Source organism: Bacillus rossius, chromosome 3 (assembly GCF_032445375.1).
Source record: "Bacillus rossius redtenbacheri isolate Brsri chromosome 3, Brsri_v3, whole genome shotgun sequence".
NCBI classification, from domain to species: Eukaryota; Metazoa; Arthropoda; class Insecta; order Phasmatodea; family Bacillidae; genus Bacillus; species Bacillus rossius.
The window spans coordinates 55,570,270-55,596,197 of NC_086332.1; the positions used below are offsets into that span (position 1 = coordinate 55,570,270).

Below are 25,928 nucleotides of genomic sequence, written 5' to 3' on the forward strand. Positions count from 1 at the left end.
AATGTTTTTTCCAATCATAAATAACAACTGCAAAACGCTTTATGTCAATTTTTTTTTCCCAAGAATTATTGATAAGTGTAATATATCGTCCCAATTTTATGAAATCAGTAGACGTATACAAACCAAGTGTTGTGAGTTTTATAACTTTTTTTATACAGATAATTAAACCACATCATCCTTCCAGTAGTTAATATATAGAAGAGGACTGTTTTAATGGCTAGTATTTTGAAACTTTAAGCGAGTTTTCCTGCGTATGGATTTAAACAGTGCAATAACATCCCGGATTTACACGTCATTACCAAATAATACAATTGCGTGAACTATGTTTTTATATTATAATTTTTGCAGTGCATAATTAGCGATGCTAAGGACTGATTTACTCAATACAACACTTAGATATTGCTTTGTTTATTTATCTAGTTAAAGAAAATTTATATAAATTCTTATTCGCAATGTGGATTTTAAGGCGTTACATTACAACATGAGTATATTGTTTGAATGAAAGCCAACTATTTAATAATATGATTTTTATATCAACATTCATGATAAGACTTATAGATAATAATATATAACATATTTCTACTGATAATGAAATAATTATTTTAAAAACATATCTTTAGTAAATAAAATGGTTAAAATCAAATATTTAAGTAGACAATATTGATAATATGTTGGTTAAATATATTATGGGAACATAGGTTTTTTTAGATTTTTTGGGTTCAATAAAACATTTTGACTGGAACAGGAAAATACATACATTAAAATTGTTAATGTACGACTGAAATGGATCGCTGAAATGTTCTTACGTTATTTATTTTATATACTGTAGACAAAAAGTAGCTTATGTTAAACTCATGAACACCAGACAGTGTAGGACTGTATTTGTACTAATCAGTTTCCGGTGCAAGTTTTAACGTATATTATTTTAGCTATCTGCAATGGTTCAGCACGAATAATTCGTTTGTACACACTAGCAAGCACCACTCTTAAAACAAATAACTATGCAATGTTGGGGATTGGGAATATTACATTCTTATCTTGTTTAAAATACTCTTTTACGGGAAGTTTAGAATTGTGTAAAGCAAAAGCTAGAGCAACCATAAACTTACGCAAGAGATCTGTATTCAAAACAACAAGGAAATAAATATGAAATGAAACAATATTTTTACATAGAATTCACCTTGCATTTTATAAAAAAATTAAAAAAAAATTACGAGACAATTTATTGCTTTACTCATTCATCGAAATACTGGAGTTACTAAAAGAATTTAACTAGATTTACAGTAGACCCTGTCTTTTATTGATTTACTCTTAATGACAGGTAAACAATTTCGCAAATAGTTTGGAATTACGTAATAGTCTTTGGATTGGTATTTCGCAATATTTTAGACACAAATTTATTAGTGGCAAATTTTTTTTGTAGGCTTGATAGTAACATAATTGACAACTGCCGAAACAAATAAAATGCAAGAGGAAGTTAGCATATAGACTTAACGTAAACAATAATAATATGTTTTACATATATTAATTTTATACAAAAATATGTTTTGAAACACGATTTCACAAAAAAAAATTAAAGGTTAATAAATAGTGTAATATAACGATTGACAGTGTCTGATTATAGCTATGTTTGACAAAAATAAAGGGTTTAACATAAAACCCAATATTAAAGGCTTCCAGGATTTGTTTAGTAGTTATGAGAACATTAAATAATTCACCAAATTCTTCTGCAGACTGATGGCTGAAAAAAACAAGCCTGATTGAAATATTTTGAATTTAACTTCTTTTCAGCATGCAATGCTTGATGAACGTTTTAGGAACGGGAAACATCTAATAACAAAACACACAAGTTCCTTACTGAAAAGAACGTTCTTAGTTCTCAGCTTAATGTACGTTGTTGAAAAAAAAAACGTTCTCAAACAAACTAAGTATAAAAGATAAATTATAAATATAAAAAAAACCTTCGAAGTGATAAAACTGTAAATAAAATGTCCAACTTTTGCAATCAAAAAACTGTTATTAAATAAAATAATATTTTTTTAATATTAAAATAATTTAATGGTTTCTTTATTTAGCAATACTAATTTTCAAATATACGACAAAGTTCCTGTACAAAAGGAGGTAAATGGTCTTTGTTCCAACATTACGTGAGCAGAGACGAAACGGAGTTGCTCTGATCGCACTAGCCGAAAGAAAGAAACCTGCTTTGCGACTCAGTGCGGTCGGCCCGCGCGTCTACCTATCTGGCAGTTCACACAACGAATGCTCGTTCCCTCTCGCCGACACGGGGTTGTAAAGGGTGCTGCGACACACGTACAGGGATACGACTGTACCTCTAGACCTCAGCAACTCGCCCGCCATCTGCAGGCGAAACAGGCAAATGAGAGCCAGCAGTGGGCGAGGCGCTCCAGTGGGTGGTAGGCGAACCCACTATCTGCAACAACACCCCCATTTCTCGCAGCTCCGCTCGGCCCAGGAGTGCCAACCGCTCCACTACCCTCTCCCTGTGCCGTCGAGTCGATCACTGCAGCGTACACCATCTACCTCGATGTTACTACACTTATTCAAAAATCAGCTCGGTTGTCTGACTACTGAAACTGCGACGACTTCGATAAAAAACAACGTCTTTAAAACCAAATCCACCACTCGATAATAGCCATGAAACTAGAAGAAGTTTGGAATATTTCAGATATGTGTTTATTTAGTTCAAGAAAATTACCTTTTTTCTTTTTAAGAATGTGAGATATAAACTATATCAATTAATTTGCAATAACTAAAACAATGTTTTAGTAACAAAAAAAATTAAATATTTTTGACGAAGGATTTTTTTTAATTTTAATGCAAGGTAGCAACATAAAATTCAATTCTCAAAATAATTTTTTTATTGAAATGCACAGAACTTGGAAAATATTGAAATTATACACTCCTATTTTTTTTTATTTTTGGCGTGTGTAGGTTTTTCGGGAATTTTAGTTCGATATATTTTAGTTGTCATGTTGTATCACTTTTATTTAATGATGATGTAACCTAGTCTTTTTGATCGAATTCAGACTCATCCTGAAAAATTTATTCTCTGGCAGTCTTGGATGTCCTGTATTACTCTAAGTCTTCATAATAAACAGTTAACGTTTTACTGGTAATTATAAAATAACTTAGTGAAATTATTAATAGACTACTAATTGATTAAAAATATCACTTCATTGAATTAGAAATTTTTGAAGCGTTTTAAATGTTTTTATTTTTATTTTAGTGTTATTAATACATATTCCCAGCACAAACGATATTAACTATTCTAGTAATTGAATTTTTAGTGCTTGTAACTAATTTATTTTTGTGAAGTAAGACGTAGGATGAAAACCAGACACTGATGACAAAGGAATAAAATCGTTTCGGATTTATACTAGTGGATTAAATCTAATGTAAATCGAAAACGATCGAGCAAGTAGTTCGTTTATCAATACAATTTTGCGCTGTATGTTAGTTATTTTTTAATTTTTAAATGGAATGTATAAAGTTAAGCAAGAAAACAATTTTCTTGGCACTTAGTAATATTTTAAAATTTAAATTGACTAAAGTAACTATTGAATAATATCCTTCATACTGCGAAATTCGTGAATGACTGACGTGATGAAATTTATAATATTTAAGGAATTCTTAAAATGTTAGATCATGGGACTTATAAAAGACTCTTGGTGGTAATTAAACCATCCGTAAAATAAAATAAAGCAGGCTTATAATAAATTTGGTTAGTCAATTGTTTCTGAAATAGTTTCTGATCCAATCAAACCCGTAAACTTGTGCACTACAAAATATCGAAATAGGTGAAACAAAACGTACTGGCAGTGATGTCACGATAGTCCAACTAGACATACTGGTGCGTCAGTGGTCACAAAAACTTAGCCTGTTTGCAGTCCACAAAATATAGAGTCAGGAGTATGATCAAAATTAGTTTTCAATACATTTGTAAAGTCACAGGAGCTGATTGGAAAATGCTAGGGGAAACTCTTTCACGAAAAATCAGTTATTTCTATCAGCATGATGCCAATATTAGAGAAATCAGTGAGAGTACTGCAAATTACTGGTAGGTCAATAGAATTAAGAAAGAATCAGTGCCCACGGTGAATATAATTCAGTTTGAATTAATATAAACGTCGTGAAATTAATGCAGTTCGTTTTTTACACATCATATTTCTAAAAGAGTATTTTCAGTACATTTAGGATTCACCGAAAACGAGCGAGATTAAGGAAACATTAAAAACATTGTGTGATGAAAGTGAATGTAAAGAAAAATTACTTTGGAAAGAGATATAAATTGAAGTTGTTCACGTTAGACGGTGTATCTCTCTCCTGTTAAACAGTTTAATGCCATTCACCTGCATTAAAAGAAATTAAACCCCGCTGTCTTGGTATCTCAAATACTAAACCACAGCTAGCATTATACATCTTCCATATTATATTTTATGGCTGGAAATGGCATAGTATCTAGCTTTGGGCAATAATTAGCGATGTAAACATTCTCTGACTGGTGTAATAATTACGACAGCTGTAAATGTTTCTCTCGAATAATCAGTTAATTTCTCCCGTTGTTTCCAGACTGTAACGATTAGTGAAATATAGGCAGTAAGGATTAATGAAAGCCTTAGATTTTTCTCTATGCCCTGTGGTGCGAGAAATTTGGATATAAATTAAAAATTGTAGCAAAAAAATAATGTGGAGCCTAAGCTCTCTTAAGCTGCGAACTGCCTCAAATACGTCCCCTACTCTTCCATGCCAGGCCTGGGTACAGTCAAACGTCAAGAAAAAGGCCGGCTACCCAAAGGGGCGCCAGATTCCCGCGAGATGTACATTTGACGCTGGGTAAAATACAACCCTCCCGAGTTCAACGTGAAGTATTTATCTCCTGACGTTGAACAAGTTAGTTGGTTCGGCACTGTTCATCTCAGTGCACCTCGTATCGGTCACGGGCCTTGCGATTTACATAAACTTCAGCACAGCATCTACCATGTATTGCATTTGAGGATAAAGGGTTGCATTGGATCCCAGACGGCATAGTACACACAAATGGTAAACATTAAGATGAATTTGTGATTTTTAAGATGCACTGCCGGATACAGAAAACTTCACGACGCAGGGATCTCCTCCGAGAACATATCGGGATCCAAACTACACATAAAATTGTACATTAAATCTGTAATCTCTGGTATTGGCATCTCATCGACCTTTCCCGCGCGAAGAAGTGTCATAGGGTGAAACTAATAGATTGACACTGCCTCCCCCCTCCCCCACTCCCAAACACCAAGGGGATCCGGGCTCGATTCCCACCGGGGTCAAACTCCTCAAACTCTTTCGCAACTATAGGCTACGTATTGGCACGTTACCGTGAACTGGTGGGTTTTCTTGGCGTACTCCCATTCCCCCTCGCCGAAATAATTCCGGTATTGCTCCGTCCTCATCTCATGAACCCTCATTGTCTCAAATTACCTCGAGGTTGTCGATGCGCGAAGCCATTATCAAATCCTCTCTTGCCACATGGCCGTGGCAACTCAGCGAGGACTTTACTTTGAAAGTATGAATGGATAGGATACTGAGCTCAGAATTTAAAATACTTTTGATGACTTTTTTTTTGTGTAAAGGTGATTAAATATTGTAACTCAGGTTACAACTATAGGGGTTACGACGTGACAAATTTCAGAAAAATTTATTTTCGAAATATTTTGGTGGTAGTAAAACTCATCGTAAGCAATAAATCTATTTTTTAACATACAAAACCCTACTGATTGGCCCAAAACTTACTTTAAACCAATGGAAGACCGGGTGCTCTACAAAGTTAATCCTGGCCAATTATTGTTATCAAATTACCAATTAACAAAAAATTATTGAATTTTATTTGAAACGATACACATTAAATTTAATTAAATCAATAAGAAAGTCACTACTTTTAAAAAATGTTAAAAAATGGAATATGAAACAAATGTCTGGGAATAATTATGAACTGCCATAGATTTAAGGGAAGAAAATTCCCTAACTTTTTCAAATAAAGATACAAAAAAAATTCAGTTCATTTATATATTATCGAAAAAATGTACTAATAACATACAAAAAAATTAATCTATATATAAATTTTCTGAAAGTTTTTTTGTCATACTTCATATATTCCTTAATACTTAATCAAAATTAATGATTGAGACATCATTTTTATGTTAACGTTCACTGCCATTGACAAACAATAAAACAAATTATTTTTTTCGTTAAATAAATATTTTAAAAATTATTCCTCAAAGCCTTAATATCGCATCAAAATTAATGATTATAATGACGAAAAATAAACAAATAGTCGAAAATAATATTAGTTGAAAAATATTTAAATTCTTTTTATAATTATACATTTTTAAAAAAGGCGCTATTTATTAACAATATTTTTGAGTAACATGCACGACAGCTGTATGAATTGTTTTTAGATTATTTACGCAAGCGTAGTCTATCACGCGAATAAACCGAATTCAATAAGTTTCTTATGACAAGTAAATACGATAAATTTTTATAATTTAATTTATTTAACTTTATTCATTCCTTTACAACGTTTACAACGTTAAGTTATACTTCCCTGACATCAATAACATTAATCTATTTTTTTTTCTCAAGCATGCCTTTCCAAATGAGGAGAAAACAATTCCCAACAAAAGTAACCTGCCCTATGACCATTAATAAATCACAAGGTCAGACGCTTAAAAGGGCAGGATTATATTCACCAGAAACAGATTTTTTTACATGGACAGTAGTTATACGTGGCTTTTTCAAGAGTTCAAACTTAAGTGATATTTATGTTTTTGTTAAAGACATATTTAGCCAAAAAATAAAAATCACATTATAAATTCTAAGATAGTTTTCCAATGAATTTTTTGACGTAAATAATCTGCTTTTTAATTGATTTAAAATACCCCTTAATTAATAATTACATGCATTTACTTATTTCCCAATTATTATATTACCATTCGGTGACTGATCAAAACAAAATGCGAATTATTCACACTGGTCACCTAGTGAAATTTAATTCGTTGTAACTAAAGGAAACCTTTTAAGGTTGTCACTTTTTAACCAATTTTAAGATAATCTATGCACATAAAATAATTATGAATAGTAAGATATTTTTTATGGATGAATACATTGTTTAATTCTTCTCACTAAATTTCGGTGTTGATTCTTTTTTTTTTTAGTCACAGTATTACTGAAACTTTGGTAGACAGTTTGGAATCACGAATAAAAATTTACTAAATTACAAAATTGCATATAATTATTAATGTTAAAAATTCTAGAGAAAAATAAATATACATTCAGAACAATAACTAGTGTGCTTAGGACACTTTCTGTGTATATGCCTATATTCTATGAAAAAAATAACTAAGGAATATGACGTAATAAGACAATTAAGGTAGAGCAACAAAGTAACGCAATTATAAAAGATGTAGGGCTGTCTCTTAGATCAAAGCTTCCTCGTAAAAAAAATTCAATTTCTGATCCACCTGGGATCGTGACTATCTTACATACAGGTTTCATTGAAATCAAAAGAAACGGTTTGAGCTTAACTTAACACCTCACTGACATCAATGACCTTGAAGAATATGATACATGATAAGATGCTAATGGAGCGTTGACGGCAACGTTTGCCACTTTTCATACTAACGAAAAATTCGTGGTTGATCCTTCCTTTTTTGGAGTCGAATGATCTGACCACTTAACTACCAAGTGTCTGATCATACGGGTAATACATAGTTTCAAGAAATGTGGGTTAAAAATTATAGTAACTAAAATTTAACAGTTCTATAATTGGTGTACTGTATTACACACATGTACTCTAGGATTTATATAAGCCTACGTATTTATTTTGATATTCAAAATGTTTTCACCATCTCGCTGCCTTTTTGTTAGATATTTAAAACACCCTAATCAAACACAACACACTTTCAAGAAGAGATTTATCACTGCAAGGGTAATAAATTTGTAATACCTTGGCGCAAAGTTTAATTTTCGTGAATTACTCCCTCGAATACCTTGAAGGCACTCAAAAGTCATTCTGTGGATGTAATTTTAATCAGTTGTATTCTTATTTTTACCAAGTGTTTAGTTGTTTTGGACCCATAATTTTTTCCCGGCCCAAATCGTCACAGGGATTAAACGTTTTAAAAAATCCACAATCAAGTGGCCTGAACAATTCTGGCGTGCGAAACTGCACTAACTTTACTCCCTCCACGCTCGTATAACTACATTTTGCATTTAAATCGGTCCCCATGAATACAAATCACCGCGACCGTATGTGTTTATTCGCCGTAGGGGGAGATGAGGTTAACACACTTTTACGATCCCGGCCATAAAGAAGGAGGGCTGGTGTTGTAATGCCCGCTGACGGGTTATGAGTTTATTTTGTTTCAACCTGGGAGGAAGTTCACGGAGTACCAAATGAAGTACGGCGGTGGGTGAGGCTCCAAGGTGTGAAAGGAGGAGGAAGGTTGGAGGGGAAGTTGTTTATTTGGAGGGAGGGTGTTGCTCGTGGAGGGGAGGTGGGTTCGGAGGGGAAGAAGTGTGGCGAGAATACGCACGCGGAAAACAGCTTCTCAAGGGTGTCGTTACGGAAGCGACTTGAAAGCTGGCACGCAGGCCTTTTCCCCGGCCGGTTATAATGAACCCGCGTGATGAAGGTTGTGCGTGAAGGGAGTGGAAGGGTGGGGGAGGGGGAGGAGGTTCTCGTCGACGAAGGCGATGAGGCACGGGGTGGTCGGGTGTGAGTTGTTTAACCCAATTTACAGTAAATGTGGAAACTTGGATCCGCGTGGGCTCACTCAACCCCCAAACCCCTCCCCGCGCCCTTTCCACCGCGCGCGTATTTCACGACACCCTCTCTCCACCTCCGCAGCCCGAGAGAAAGTAATGGCTTCACTAGGTGCGCGCGCCAAGAAGCAAGGAGAAGAAAGGCGATGTTGAGCATGCGACTATAGCTCCACTCTCTCCCGCTGAGAACCCGACACAACCATCCTACCCAAACCCCTCTCCGACACGACCATCTTGGGGCGCGCAGCTCTGAAGGGCTAAAGTCTCCGAAGCGAGAAGTTTCCCTGGTGTCGGGACTATTTACCTAATTGGGAAGAAGTGGCATGTGTGTGTGTGTGTGTGTGTGTGTGTAGGTGCGTGTGTGTGTGCGTGTGTGCGAGAAGTGTTGCGGGAGTGTCAGGGTGTGGAGTGAGGATGTTGAATCGTAGCGTTAATTTTTTCTCTCCTCCCTTTCCCTCCTTTCGCCCCCTCAACCCATTCACCCCTCTCCCACGCAACTCGCGGCCAACTTGTGGCCGTACTGCACCGAAAAAGTCTTCCCGCGGTGCAGGATTCAAGGAGATGGGAATCATTATGTAAATAAATATTTAAACAGCTCTAAACTTATATTATGTAAAGAGTTTGATTTTCTTATGTTAGTTCTAAGACTAATAATATTTTTTTATCAGTATGTACATATTCCACAATTAAATTTATTTTCCATATAGCGAGTAAATAATTGGGAAATGTATAATTATTGACTTACATTTTTGAAGCACTGGTTGGGACCTAAGGATGAATTTGTGTCCCTTAAGTTTATTTTCTAGTTAAAAACCACCTGATTTGGCTTAAGATACTTTTACTTTTGAAAATAGACTAATAATGATTTTAATTTATATTATCATTATAACTATATTTTAAAACATCTCTCTTGTATAAAATGAGCGATTTTGTAATTTTATATCAGGAAATTTAATATTTCTTATTTTATTTTCACTCAAATAAAAATTAAAGCTATGAAAATATTCAATAACCGAATTAAAAAATCAAATAATATTGTTGGTTCAATGTGTATTTACCACATTCATTCTACAATCAATTAAAAATAAATACTTACATAAACTTTAGTTTTACATTTTGTTGCTTTTGGTTCCTGTAATTTATTAATTTTAGTTATTTTTGTTGTAATAAGGAGCACTTACCGCTTGTTGGCTGATCCAGACCTAGAAAAAAATTAAATACATTAGGTACAAACTATTTTGAGCTTAAAACGCTATACAGTTAAATTACATGAAATTTAATACTAAGTAATAACAAAGGCCTGGTTGGCAACACAACTTTTGTTAATAAGACTATAATGATTTAAATTGTTAGTAGTATTTAATATCAATGTATATATTTTACGAAAATAAATTATGTAAATCCTATTTACTTTTTCAAATGAAAATATTAATGCCGTTTATTTGGGCCACTCAAAGACAATTCTTTTTTGTGTAATATATCATGTCTGCCTACTGTTTTAATCAAATTCTTCTTCCCCCCCTCCCCCACAAATATTATGTAAGTACAGGTTCACCACCATCTTACAACAACATAAAATTTGAAGATGAGTAATAATGTAAACGGCTTATAATACAAATATTTAATTACAAGGAAACTATACATAAAATAAGATATAAAATATTTGAGACATTTAAACAATAAAATAATATATATATATTTGTTATCTACTATAAAAACTACTTAAGTTTTGTATACTAAAAATAGTTTTTCTATGTTAATTGCTAACACTTGAAAGGATAATGCGACAATAAATTATTCATAATTCTCACAAGTTTTTAACTCGAAATAATTTTAAAAAATTCTTACATTCGACTGTCATAAAGTAAATATGTAAAATATGCTACAACCAGACTTTATACATTTAATATAGATTTTTAAAAAAGAGTAATAAATAACACTGTCTACATTATAATTCGAAAAACCAGCCTATCCTACATTCGCAGCATATATATGTGAATATATATCAAAAACAATAATGTCTTTTTAGAAAGTACAAAGGCCAGAAAAAACGTAAGTAAAGGTCCCTTAATTAATAAGTTATATTTTATGAGAGGATATTCCTTCACAAATAAATATTTGACTACAATTGTTTGATTGTAGTGTTTTATGACATATGGTTTGTTCAGCAGCCACGTTAATATTTTCTAAGTTACGTCTACAGTTGTTTTAGTTTAATAATTAGTTTAATGTGTTCATACAAATACCTTAATTGGCGTGTACATGACTTAACAATCAGGGCCTCTGGTTTTAGGCAGATGTTTCAATCTGATTGTATTTATTGGTTCACACCTGCCAGGCGTCGAAAAATTTCGTTCTAAATTTTATATTAGTTTTCCCCAAAAACGGCATGCTATAGGGTAGTACACAAGGATACTTTTTTCGTTACTTTTTACATGTAAATTAATATCCATATTAAAAAAATACATTATTTCTTCGCATTACTAAAATTCAATGTGAAATAAGTGCGTTACGGTAAATTATTTTAATTAAATAATATTAATTCAGCGAAGTAATAGTTTATTTATTATTTTTTAAAAAAATGACAGGTTCAGCTAAATCGTCTAAGGCATACATATACTAGTCTCGAGGAATACTTTTCAACTTATTTTTACGTGATGAACCTGCAGGCAAAGATTTTTGATCGAATACACACACCGTATATATATATATATATATATATATATATATATATATATATATATATACACACATATAGTTTCGATTTGTTCGGGAGAACTGGGTTCAACCAATTAAGTTTTATTAATACTAATATTTACATTATAATAAACAATTGTACTAAAAAATGTCCGATCACAAATTACTGGCACCTAAAAATGTTTACTCTAAAGTCACTCAATGTCTGTCAAGTTCCATAGTTCGAACTCCTCACTGGAGCTAAGCTCAACAGTGGTTTGCCCCTTATCTCGCGCTTGTCCTGTCCACGCACACAGTCCTGCCCCACTCAGTCGCACACTCGATCCCATCGCTCCGCATCGCGACACTCTCGAGAGGGGGGGGGGGGGGGGCTCTCACTCTCTTCGCCGATGTCGCACTTCCCTTCACTCGCGCAACTCTCCGAACCCTCGGAAATCGCTCGGAACTGTCGCGGGACTCCCGTGGAGGTCGGCGTCGCTGCTTAAGTACTACTAAATCGTCTCTCCAGAACCTACAAGAGCCGCTGTGACGAGTCGCTTCATCTCGGGTCAACCCCGACCCCCGAACAGTCCAGAAGGGCGGCATTCATTCACGCCACTCCGCGCGGCGGCCAGCGGAAATCCCAAGGTCGCTCAGCGATAGATAACAGCGCCGATAAAGGACGATGCGCATGGTGCGGGGGGGGGGGGGAGGGTTGTAGCGACGACTCTTGTAATCCGGCCAGGCGCACGTGGCATGCCTTTACGTCAGTGAACGGCACGTGACACGGCGCGTGACTCCAGTGGCCGTGCAGGGCAGCCAACCAGCTCCGAACCTGGCATCGTGGTCTGGTCTCTCGAGTTCGTAATAATATTAAGCAACAAGGCAGCAACCGATATAAAATAATAAGACAAATGTAGTTTTATATATTTTTTATTTTTATCGATGAAAAAATATAAAACCTTTTTAAAATCAAAATGATATTAATTGCAAAGTCGGAAAAAAAATGTTTTCACATTTGTTTCATCCATAACGTGATACGAAGTAGAAGTACGCGCGATAATTAAAACCACTCGCAATCCAACCCCGGGCCGGAGGGCTGGAGGGCAGCGGGAGAGGTGTTGATGACGATGAAAGGGCTCGCGAGAGGCAGAAACAATCAGGGTAAAACCCGACGCGACACGCGGCGATTGCGGCGGGCACGCGGGAAGAGGCCAGGGGCCGCCGTGCCTTGAGAGGCGAGCAAGCGAGGCCCTAGCAGCCTGCCTGGCCCGTCACCCGGCCTGAGATTGGATACGCCACTCTCTTCCGAAAGGCACTGCACGATTTTATTTATTTTTATTTTTTTATGTGTAACATCTTAGCTCTTGGTTGGAGTAATTTCTTGAATGGACCCGGAAGTCGCATGGAACCACGGCGTTGCCATATGTAGCGGATGATGCGAACCAAAGTTCACAAATCCTAAAAAGAAACTCTTTAGTTAATTTTAACAAGATGGGCAGTATTTCAATCAAATTCCTTGTCGGACATCAAGTCCCATTTTCTTTTCTTTTTTCCCCAAGTCTTTTTTTTCTCTCACTTTTATCGAAACCGTTTCATTGTGTAGTTTAACCTTCTGCTGTGCAATTCGAATGATTCGATAGTGGAACGTAGCTGCTCCGGAAACGAATTGTAGCATTTTTAGCTGAAACTTCGTGTAATTCGGTTCATATATGTAAAAAAAAAAAAAAAAAAAAAAATGTTATATTTATCACGCTTAAATAATTCTGCTTTAAGTTTCGTGTCCGAGTTTTGTATTAAAAGTGTTTTTTCGACATTAGAACGCGTGAATTTCCTCGTTACCGAGGTAAGATGTTACACAACTCTGACGAGTACTGAAAGACTCACTGATATTTTTTTATAGAAGGAAACACTTCCCCAAAACACTGAACCAAAAAAAAACTGTTTTTCAAGTGACCAGAGATCAGAAACTTTTCCCGAATATTTTAATTTTAATTTTTCCTTAAATCTGGATCTTACGCCAATTCGGTTATTTAATTTTTTGGTCGTTTCTATTCTTTGGGCCTTTTTCCTGTAAATGTGCCACGATATCTCACTTCAATTTCATGTTTCGTTTCCAATATTTTCTATTAGCTGTAAAAATTTATGAAAGTGTTCTTAATTATGACCACGCACGTTACCTTTTAAATTTTTTAAATAACGTGTACTCCAACAGCACATTTAAGAGAACTGTCGGAACAAATTAACAAGAAATCTTTCGGGATTAATAGTAGGCTATTGACAATAAACTAAGGAAAATAACTCAGCGTAAGAGATCGAGAGTAAAGTGCCATTGAAATAATATTATTTGTGATTTTTGGGGAAAGTTTACCATCTGTTTTACTAACAAATTACTAAAATTCCACCTGTGCCATTTTTCTTGAATATTTTGGCATAGTTTTAATTATTTAATAAGGAAATAATTAATATGAGTTCACTTGGAAAGGCGATTCCGTTGCTCAAAAGAAAAATTATAGAATGTCAGATCTGCATAACCTCTCACACAAAACACTTCAGAGCATCTGTGCTAACGCTTGTTAAACTTCGTGGTCGAAATAAAAAACACAATTTTGAGAGAATTCACATTTGTTCGGTGTTTTACACGTAGCTGACCTAACCTGCCCTATCTTTTATTTTTACACCAGCAAAAAAAAAATTGGATAATGCCTAGACGTGGACTATTTGGTTGGTGGTTTCGGAGTTAATCAATCTTAGGTTTCTCACGTAATTTTTGGTTCCTTAAACCACCGTGAGCGTTATTTTTGTCTGTTAAAGCTATCGTAAGAGATCCGAAATCGTTGTTCTTCTATGCACTTTAAAGCATAGACAGAAAAAAATTCGTTCAGTGCAGTTGAAAAGCTAACCAAAGAAACGACGGAGAGCTCGAATTTCACAATTCCTTGTCAAAAGTTTTTTCTTCCAAATGGATGTTTCTGGGGTGAATTTGCATTCATTCTTTCTCTCCCCTGTAAGCACTTGGGATGTTCGCCAGTGTTTTTTTTTTTTTTTTTTTTTTTTTTTTACCTGCATCTGCTGACGACCTCTTTTCTACAAGGTGGCCTTTCATCCGTCTGTTCTCTGCTGATTGGCTCATCTGCATGTTCCCGACTTATCCCGAACTCCTCGTCTCACGTCTCCATTGAAGTGGAACTCCTCACAGCCGGTGAGGTAGGTCGGGGCTATGACTCGTTAGAGCGTAACGAAAAGTGCAGCGTTCCAAGTGTGCGATGCTCGGTGTCCGCGGGGGAATGAGTGAAGAGTCAGACAACTGCTATACTCTTTGCATGTGTTTTGTCATTGCATTTGTGGAAATGGTGAACCTCCAGTGTCTACCTCCAATGCATTCGTTATAATGTTATCGTTTGGGTTCTATCTTTCAAGTGAATCATACAAGTGTGAAGTTTCACTTTTAGCACGCAAGGCAAACACGCAGCCATTTTATCTCCATCCATTTTCACGCCAGTGAGCGTCATACGTATTTGAATTTATTTCTGTTACACTACAAATTCTATTCTAGCAATATTGCCTATTGCAACCAGATGAAAAACATTTTTGAGCCGCTGAACGAATAATTTAAAATTAAAAAAAATAATAAAAATAATTTGGCCATACGTTGCTTTCGATCGAAGACAGATCAGTTATATGTATTTACCAGATTCTACGCGGTTCTATTAAGTTATGTTTAATTATCGTTTTGATTAGCGACATATGCAGTGTGTTGTTTTTAACAAAAATTAAAACAAAATTATATCCAATCGGCCAGGTATATTTTACAAACCAAACTACAACTAGAGCTTATTATTTATCCAATAATATTTAAATGCATAAAATCCCAGTAACTTTAAAATAAAAAAGTAAATAATACCTAACCCAAAATATTAAATAAGTATTGATTTCTGACAAAATACAGGTTATATGAAAGTTCTCAAGTCAATTTTTTTTTTTTGCGTAAGCTTATGTCCTTTGATTTTCCAAGGGTGTGTATTCTACTGAATGTGTATATAAATATACCACAGTTTTGTAAGGCGGGTGCCAGAATCTATGTATGAAACTGTATAAAATAATCAACAAACTAAAATTGCATTTTTGTCGTTTACTCAATAATCTCCCGTGAACACCGTGCCACAATACATTATTTTAGTATTCTTTAACATAAAATATTTCAGTAACTTTGATTTCAGTAAGTATTCTAATGTAGATACGGTTGATTCGAATGGTTGCTTGTGGTTGATCAGCTCTGAGAAGATATGATTACTTAACATAATTAATTAGAAATGGAATATAATTTTAAAATAATTTTAAATTATTTATCCACAATATAAATTCAGTGCATGAACAGCTGGACCGCTGGATGCTAAACGTCAAGTAATAGCGAATGAGGTAACTAATTAGAAATATGTGAATTTTCATTATTATTGAAACTCCAACTGTAGGAATCATATGTGTACGTTTACAAACAACAAGGCTTCTCAACGACACATTTATTTAATTATAGCATATTCTCGTTAATTTAGCTCGGTACTGGACGGCTTTTACAAAGTAGTATTACGTCGGGGAAGATTAACACAATACCCTGAATCCCTTACTTGATATACACGACCATACTTCTACGATAATTCGGTCTCTCAACCTAAAGACCTCGTAGACACGAAGTGGTTGGAATCGTTGTCATCTGCTCGAACTGGTACCTGTGGTCAGCCAAGTTGACTCCAGGTCGTACATAATCTGCATGGAACAGCAGCAACCACCTTCCACGAAGACTCTTTCTCTCGCAACGTGGATCTTCTTCGAAACGTAGTGGGTAATTATCGGCCATCGCGGCTTTTTAAAACGGAAAGGAAAAATAAATTCGGAAAACATGGTTTTCACAAACTACATACGTCCTTAAATTTATTCGCAAGTGATGGTTTCGTATTTCCTACTAGTTTGTGAAAAAAAAAAATATATATTTTACATTAAATACCTGTGGTTTACACTCCCGCCGCCATTCATTGTTTACCTACGATAAATAGGAAAATATGTTTTCCATATGCTAGAGACGTTCCTGAACTAACCCTGCAAGGAAGGTTTCTTAATTCCTACTGGTTTGTCAAAACATTACATTGTACAGCTTACATTACAAATATTATGTATTCATTCAATCGCGTTTATGTTTACCCGAGTGTTTTTTTTAAATATAATTTTGAGAACTTAAGTCAATGTAGGTGTTGTTGTGATAATGAAATACGTTTAAATAACGACTGTATTGAACTTGAAGGGAGTTTTTAATGTTTGTATTTCATGTTTGTTGTTTTATTAGAATAAGTAATTAATTGTATTACGAAATGTTTGTTTTGTTACATTACATGTAAAGTACGTACCATTTTGAGTGATGTAACGAACGATTCTAATGGGAGCCAAAAATTTAAATTGAATTGTTAACGTCGTTCATTTTCTTTGAGAAATACGTCCGGTGCACTGAAATAGCTGACACATTGAATTTTTCTGTCTTTCCAGGGAATTCTTTGATTACACCCGTCGTATATTCTGTGTTCGTTATTACCAGTGTTTCCTGTATCCAAGTTTATCCCTGTATCCTGAATGCTTGATCCTGATGACATGATCCTATTGTCTTGAACATGTGGTACATGGTGCTTGCTGTTTTAGTTCTGTACGTCGATAGATCCTGATGGCATGATTCTCATTCTCTGTGCTTGATCTTGTGGCAAATGATGCTTGCTGTTTTAGTTGAGTAAGTCGGAAGATCCTGCACATAAAATAAATTGCTAAATAATAAAATTTATGATTGTAGGTTAAAAAAAATCCTTTTTGTTCGACTTACGATCATAATTCATTATATGACAATATTTGTTTATGCGCACGTACTTTTTTGAATGTCAAGGTAATTCATCCTATTTCTGATATTTCATAAATCAGTAATGAATATTCGATAGATACCACTACCACTGCTGAAAATTTGCGAAAACTTTTTTACACCTTTTCAAAATTTTATATTTCAGTAAAATAGATATTTTAACACAAGAAAGGCCTATGACTTTAATAAACAATCGGCAGTAAAGGTAAGTAAAACCTGATTTATAATGAAAATTAAGAATAAAACCTTCTTATAAGTAAAATAACGACGGAGGATGATAAAAAACACAATATAGTCCCTAACGTTAGTAAAATGTTAAAAAAAAAGTTAATAATTTTTGTTGTTTGGTTTTAAATTAATAATTATATTAATAAACTGTTCCGGAGTCAAGGAAGGTTCCTACTCTTGTTTTCATTCTCCCACTGAATTATTTTTATGTATAGCAAATCAGCAAAATTGAATCTGTCCTAATCAAATCATAACATGATTAAATTACACCACTGCCAACAAGCTTGAAAAAGAAAACTGTTCAAGAGACTAGGATAATGTTATTTGCACGGCCGATTTTTCTTCCCAGTAGTTCGGAAGGTTCGTTACGCCGCACAGTAGGGATGCATTCGAGTTATGGCATCGCGTTACGGAACAGGCCCCCGGCACGCGCACTCGTGCGAGAAACACGACGGACGCGCGTTCCCTCTCGCTGTCGTCGGGTCCGGGGCACGACCGCCCAACTCGATCTGTCGGACGAGATGTGGCGGTGTTGCGAGTGTGCGAAGCTCGACCACCTAACTCGATCCATCGAACGAGATGTGGCGGTGTTGCGGGTGTGCGAAGCTCGACCACCTAACTCGATCCATCAACGAGATGTGGCGGTGTTGCGGGTGTGCGAAGCTCGACCACCTAACTCGATCCATCGAACGAGATGTGGCGGTGTTGCGAGTGTGCGAAGCTCGACCACCTAACTCGATCCATCGAACGAGATGTGGCGGTGTTGCGGGTGTGCGAAGCTCGACCGCCCAACTCGATCCGTCGAACGAGATGTGGCGGTGTTGCGGGTGTGCGAAGCTCGACCACCTAACTCGATCCATCGAACGAGATGTGGCGGTGTTGCGAGTGTGCGAAGCTCGACCACCTAACTCGATCCATCGAACGAGATGTGGCGGTGTTGCGGGTGTGCGAAGCTCGACCGCCCAACTCTATCCGTCGAACGAGATGTGGCGGTGTTGCGGGTGTGCGAAGCCCGGGCGGGGATTCCGACGAATGGCTGAGGTGAGGTCCAGTTTGAAACGGACTCGGAACACGCGGCGCGGAACGGGTTGTTTGCTTGTTTTGTCCGGCTTGTTTCGCGCCCAGGGTTGCCAACCAACCGAGCCCGACGGCGGTGGCGACGCCAGTCTGCGAGAACTTACCGGACCGTAGGTGGAGAAGGTATATCGCGGGCGTTGCCAGCATCTACCTTGCCTACAAACACGTGACTTGTTCGCATGACCATCAATCGGGGTTAAGGATTTGTGCCGAAAAATAAATCAGCAGGAAAATGACTTTTCACTTTAATGTTAATATAACCATTGAAACACAACTCAACCTAGACGGTAAAACAGGTAAATTCGCATTGTTTCATCCTGTTTTAGCGTTTAATAACCAGGAAAGATGTTTAAAAAAAATAGGCAATCTGGGAAATACGCTAATTTCTCAAAATTGTGTTTTGAAATTCAGAACCGTAAGTTTCCAAATACAAATGATGTATCTTTCCACGGTGCGCGGTATCCAAATGTGCTTTATTTCTATATCAACAATACGTGCTGGTCTTGACATCCATGACATAACCACATGGTGAATATTATATATATATATATACGAAATAAATACGAACCATACGAAAAAGCAAATACGAACTATAGTTGTTTTATACTTATTTTAGCAGCTTTTTAACAAATTCATTTTTGAAAAATTTTTAAACTTTTAGCAACTTTTGGCTGTTTGGAGCTAATGCCTGGGCCTAAAATTCATGAATATGGAGTCTATATATATATATATATATATATATATATATATATATATATAGTAGGAGGAGAGGGGTTAGAAGGTAGCCGACGCACTTGACGAAAGAAAGTGTGCATTGTTGTCATATGAGTTGTTTTCCAATCACACTTGGCTGCACCGAGTAAGGTTTTTTTAAAATTAATAATATATTACCTAGAGGGAAAGCCAGTTGTTTTAATATACTTTTTAGTTGGAATAAAGTTAATCAGTGAGTCAATTAATATCATAATTTAATACAAACAAATTCTAAGTGTGCCCAATTTCGATGAAAAAAGTGGCAAATACGAACTATAGTTGTTTTATACTTATTTTAGCAGTTTTTTAACAAATTAATTTTTGTAAAATTTTTAAACTTTTAGCAACTTTTGGCTTTTTGGAGCTAATGCCTGGGCCTAAAATTCATGAATATGGAGTCAGACGCCCAAAGAGTTCTGAACATATCCGAAGCTCGAAGCTTGTCCGTGCAAGTACGTGAGAGAAATTTAAAAAAAAAAAGTAATTATTTTCACTATTTTAGAGTATTTAAAATTTTGCTCAACTGACCTTAATCTACTTTACCATTAAGTTAGGTTCACCTAGATGTGCGAAAAACCTACTCTTCCGGAAATAATAAAGAACGAACTTTTACGAAAATTATATTTATGCAACAAATTTAACGTAGCCTTCCTTTAACTAATACAAAATTAACATATTATATATATATATATATATATCCGAAGACACACGAAGGCGGATTTTCTTGTGTCTGACTTCTTGTCAGTGAATATTATGTTTCCCACTAATGTCTGCTCCAGGGAAGAGAGAGAAGAGAGAGGTTCGTCATAATTATTCTCCTTCCTTGAAGAGGACCTCGTCTGAAGGATGACATCCTGCCAAGCGAAAGGATAGCCAAGGCAATAAAACTGCAAGGGGAAAGAGACGGAGGACTCGTCAGCGGACTGCCGCTTGTCTGAGACGTCTTTTCCCCCGGGGAGAGTTAAAGCTACCAGACAGTCTCGTTCATTTTATTTCCAACCCGCCTCTGTTGACTGGCGAGACCTGCCTGAAGAATTAAGCTTCTGTCCGAATGATGGCGGGGTGCGCGCAGACCCGGTTTTTAGTGACGATGGAGCTTCTTCGAGCAGCGAGGCACGCCACTTACTTCTGCCGTCCGTTTAGTGAATTGCCAGCTTTCAAAGGGTTCTTTACTAAAGTAAATCTTTTATTTTGTATTTTTGTCAGTGATTTAAACTGAATCAAGAACACAAACGTAAGTATTAGCTTACAATAGATTTTAATGTTTTAAAATGTTTTATTTAATCAATTATAGCTCGAATCGAGAGCATGAAATTGTGTGGTGTACGAAATTAAGTTCAACGCTTTCATGTAGCGTGGCCGCAAAAATCTTCATTTATATTATATTATTCATCTATTATTTCAAAATCTGTTTTACTGATAATCTGAAAAAATTAGTTTCCAAGCTTTTAGTTAAATCAAATGTTTATGTATTTACAAATGTTCCCCTTAAAATATACGGTTTAAAAAATTTGTTACAAACACAAGTTTAATTTAAAAATTTTATAAAACAATTACATGCTTTTCGTTTATTCTAGGATATAAGCATAAATTGGTCTTTAAGTTTCTCAAAACCATTCAATAATATTTGGTTAGTTAAACTTTTTAACGCGCAAATGTCTTTATATCGTACATAGGTATATTTAAATTCATGAACAAAAACACAAATTTAAAGAAGCATAATAATGTAGGATATTGCCCCCTTAAATGCAATGTGGTGCGGTTTTTTGAATTTTAGTAGGTTACCTGACTTTAGTGAAGCAATTCTTTGGGATGTCGTAGAAAAAAAAGAACGACGCGAGAAAAGTCATCCCATCCCTGTTATTGGAGGGAAAAATGTTTATTTTATTGCTTATAGTGTAGTTAATTTCGTTTAAGGTATTAATGATTTATGGTTTGGAGACATGATTGCATCATTTAACAACCTAAAAAATTACATTTAAGTTTAAATAACAGAAATAAATTAATTTTACACCAAATATTGCGCTTGAGTATGTTTCCTTTCAATCATGTAGTGGAAATTTCAAATAAAAGCCGAAGTTTCGTGGTATATTTTTTTCAGGACTCAACTTGGCTTCTGTTCTAAGGCTCTGCTTCTCCCTCAATTTTGGTTTACTGAAAGTCATAATCTCTTTGGTTGGAATTCGTTTTGATTTTATCCTATACAAGCATTGCAAATAATTTTTTTTGAAAATATTTGTGCGAGATATATTCTTTACGAGATATATTTTTTAAATAATCAAGTAAAATATTAACAGTCGAAAATTTTGCTTGGAAAATACAGCCATAATCTCTCACGAGATGTCCATGTGCTCTGTTTTCATAACTGAGTAAGGCACACAAAATTTAATTCTAATGTATAACTGACAAAATTTGTCTACATTAATAACTGGGTCTCAAAAATAAAAACTAACATGTAGTTACCACCAAAGATTTACTGCATTATTCTACAGACTTATATCTCAAAAAAGCTTTAAACCTAACATTAAAATGAATTTTTCTGCTTTGAATATTGACTAGTTATTAGACTGGATTTCTGCAGTTAATATTTTGACGCTCTTAGCATGTTTAAAAAAATCAATTTTTCAATTAGTTTTGGGTTATTTATTAAATTATTTTTAATAGATTGTACTATTTCAATGCAATCCGTAATATTATCATTAGTCTTTGATAAGTAATTTTCCCTCTTTAATTAATACCATTCGAATTATGGTACGTTCTAGACTTTTGTGTAATAGCAGAATGCGTATAATAAAAGAACGACATGTTTAGAACGCAGTATTGTCAGTAGCATAGACACGACGCGCAGGCAATCTTCATCCTCAACGTCCCAACAGTGGCCGGCACGTAGGGGCGAAGACGCGCACGATGCGCGAGCCAGTGTCGCCCTTAAGAGCTCTTGCGCCGCAGCCGGGTGGGGCTTCCAGGCGAACTCGCGTCAAAAAATGAGTGTCGCATTAAGAACAGGGGTGCGGGGTGAGATGGAATGTCGTTATGCAGCCCCCAACCTTTCCCCCCAGCCCCCCTAACCGCGGCCCAGAAGAAGAGAAACCATCCTCGACGCGAAGCTAGTCACGTGGTCGCCTGCTGTTTGTTTTTACAGCCCGGAATAAAAGTTGATGGCCTGAAAGTTGAAATGCCGGGACAAGAACGAGCAGAAATGGGTCCTCCCTCTCTCCTGGAAGCAAATTTGAGATAATAGCGAAGGGAAAGTGTACTGCCGCGCACGAAATACCGCCCGGAAGAACTTTTATTTCAGTACATGTTCAGTTTAAGAAAACGTAAAAAAATAAATAGTAATTTACTCCTTGCTGTTCAGTTCTTTGAACGCTTGAAGTAAAACTTAAGATGAAAATGCTCCGTGGCTAATTATGTATGTTTCCGCAAAATAATCTTAAACTAAGTTACTTTATTTACGTGAACCTCAAATTTTAAAGTTCATTGGAAAAAAAATAACCTAATGATATTTTCAGCAGTTGCAAATAAAATTCGTCAAGCGTGAAATTTATGATGATTATATTTATTTTGAAAGTATGTTTTTACCCGTACATAATTTCTTTATACCTTTACTTCTAGTAACCTGATTTTTAGCTTGTTGGACATTATGAGATTCCTAACTAAAGTGTTAGGGTATGTCAATTCTGTTTCACTGGCATATCTTACACTCTGGTTCTGATTACTGGTGGTATATTCTGTTACTTGTTCCAAGTCACATTTATGCTTAAATATGTATATTAGTGCATTCAGAGGACGTATGACTCACTGTCTAATTAATGTAACTGTTTATTTTCAGTCAAAATCTTTGGTTTAATAAATATATACATAACCTTAAGTGAACTTGGTGACTCTAATTAATTATACCATGATAAGTTTTCTACCGTGTATTTTGCTCCACATTAAAATTTATAGCTATTGTTTTATAATAAAACAAATTAAATTTCGCTTTATATACCAGCTTAATTACTAATTAGTATAAAATGTTACCTATGTTAACTGGACAAACTATTAGTGGTTTGGTTAATTAATTCTTAGCCAAATGCTTCTTTGAAAACTACTACTGCATTTAGAAAACACGATTAATTACTGCAAATAAACTGGTGCTCTTCCCTCGCGTGTTTGTTCATTTGGCTAGAGCGACCGAAGAGCGAACATTTGCTTTCCTCTTAATCTATATAAAAAGGAAAGGATTTTTTTTATTTCCCGCCCTTAAAAGAAAGCGGATTGGAGTGAAGGAAATTCGTGAATAAGCAAGCTAACTAACGGAGTAACCAATGAAATATATGTATATTTATTTATTTGAGTAATTTATTTCAACGCGAAACCTTTTAGGCTTATCTGGTACATCTGACAAATGTTCACAATTAGGCTCCCCTCCCTTACGACCAGTCGGAGTGTCGTGCAAGGGTTCAGAAGCAAATTACAGTGGTTCCACCCCTACAACTACTCTTCCGCCTCCTTCACACCACACACGTGTGAGTTCTACGCCATGGAATACTTAAGCGAGTTTTTCCAACGTCTGGACAGGCAGCAAATTAGGCATCCTCTTCCCCCCCCCATCCCCCCCCCCCCCCCGACCAACGCGGCTACTAATCACAGGCTTCCAGAGGGTTGTTCGTTGCCAGCTTCGGCAGGCTTCGGACTTTGTCGCGTGTGCTCGGGAATAGCTGCTGGTGTTTGTTATGTTTTATTCAAACGGACTGAAACACGTGAGTAATAATAACACAACATTCATTACTAAGTAAACATAAATATAAAAAGCAATCACCAATAACAGTAAGAACGCGTTTCAAAGACTACACTATGATAAACGTTAAATAAACACATAAGGTATTAAATACAATTTGAAAAATGTGAAATTGATTTGGGAAAATATAATCTACGTATTATTACAGCCAATTGCAAGATTAATGTAGGGGAAAATTAATTTAAATTTTAATTATAGTCAACAAAGACTTAACTATCCCCAAAGTTTAACACCTTCTCTAATTCACAAAAATTCATGCATATTCTACTACACATTACTGACACCACAGATAAACCTCAGCAAGGGAGTTTAGAAAATACATGCATTGTTTTATTAAATATAAAAAGTGAATGTTGACGCCAATTAACTATAGAAGTTCTTTTCAAAAGTGTTTAGTACACAATAGCAGGAACCTAATATTTTTACATTCACTCCAGTGTTATAATACCTACAAACGTTTTTTTTTACATTGAACACATACTTAAAATTATCGGCATGTGAGTTTTCACTTGAATCTGTCAGAACAATCCCTGTTTTCCAACCCAAATTTATTGCTTATCATTTTATGGCTCTCTCGTACGGTCATAATTATTGTCATTTCAAATGGGCTAAACTGCGATTTGCCTTTTGGTTTGCTTCACTTATTTTGATGAACGAATTTTTCTAGTAATTTATCTTATCTTTATGACTATCGTATGTCTAAAACTTTAACGTCAAAAAATACAAAATTTTAAAGCCAGGTAAATTACATTTTAGAATAACTAAAAAAAAAAAAAATTTCTCACAAAATTATCTATATGATCTATTTACATCAGTATCATAAAATTATTATTACTAAAAATGACTACCATATCAAAATTCCCCAGCTGTAGGTAAAGGCATAGTTTTTCTACTGCTTGCAATTATTGGTCCATGCTGCTCTAAAAATTACTTTATTCATATAAATTTTAAAAAATGTTCCCTCTTTCAAAATTTCAAATTTCCTGAAGTTTTTCGCCGATTGCTTTGAAATTTTGATACAACGTTGCATTCGAATACGCGCATTTTTTTAAATACCTATGTTACACCGGTTACATGTAAAATATTTATACAAAATACGTTTTTTAATATATATTCAAATTAATATACTTATAAATGAATTATTGTGTGTTAGTTTAATTATTTTTTAAGATAAAGATATAGATAGGAAGATATAGTCATAGAGAGATAGAGATATAGATAAGTATAGAGAGAGGGGGAGATATACAGATTTAGAGAGATATAGAGTGATATGGAGAGATATGGATAGGAATATGCAGATATATATATAAAGAGATAAATGGATGTAGAGATAGAGATAGATGCTTTGTTTATTTGCACCTAATTTCAACAAAATACTATATATATATATATATATATATATATATATATATATATATATATATATATATATATATATTGAAAGATGTACAACAACGCATGCCCGGCATTCGCATATTCTGAAATCACGCGAGTGAAACCTCGGGTTATTAGCTAGTATCAAAATATATATTAATTTGTAATTTAGGAAGTATTTTCTCCCAGTAATCTCCTGCCTCTTCCACGAGGAACAGCTTATAACTTTCGGTTGGAATACTTCCTCCAACTGCTGGCTTCCTGAAACAGAAATCCCCTGCGTGGAAGGGAAAAGTTGGCCACTTTAAGATTAAAATACCA

The 25,928-nt window shown here is 35.2% G+C and overlaps 1 protein-coding gene across 5 annotated transcripts in view; it reads right to left on the bottom strand.

Moving 5' to 3' along the window:
* Positions 1 to 25,928, bottom strand: part of LOC134530713 (uncharacterized) — a 451,350-nt gene that overhangs the window by 17,185 nt on the left and 408,237 nt on the right. Inside the window, exons 5-6 of one of the 5 annotated variants that reach the window (XM_063365816.1) lie at positions 10,005 to 10,025; positions 2,334 to 2,430 (exon numbers count right to left, since the gene is read on the bottom strand). The exons of 1 other annotated variant lie outside the window; for it this stretch is intronic. In XM_063365816.1, the coding sequence (XP_063221886.1) occupies positions 2,336 to 2,430; positions 10,005 to 10,025 (116 nt within the window). In that variant the 3' untranslated portion in view covers positions 2,334 to 2,335. Of the gene's footprint in view, positions 1 to 2,333; positions 2,435 to 10,004; positions 10,026 to 25,928 lie in introns of those variants that run through there. 3 more of the 5 variants (XM_063365817.1, XM_063365818.1, XM_063365819.1) reach the window with 3 other exon arrangements.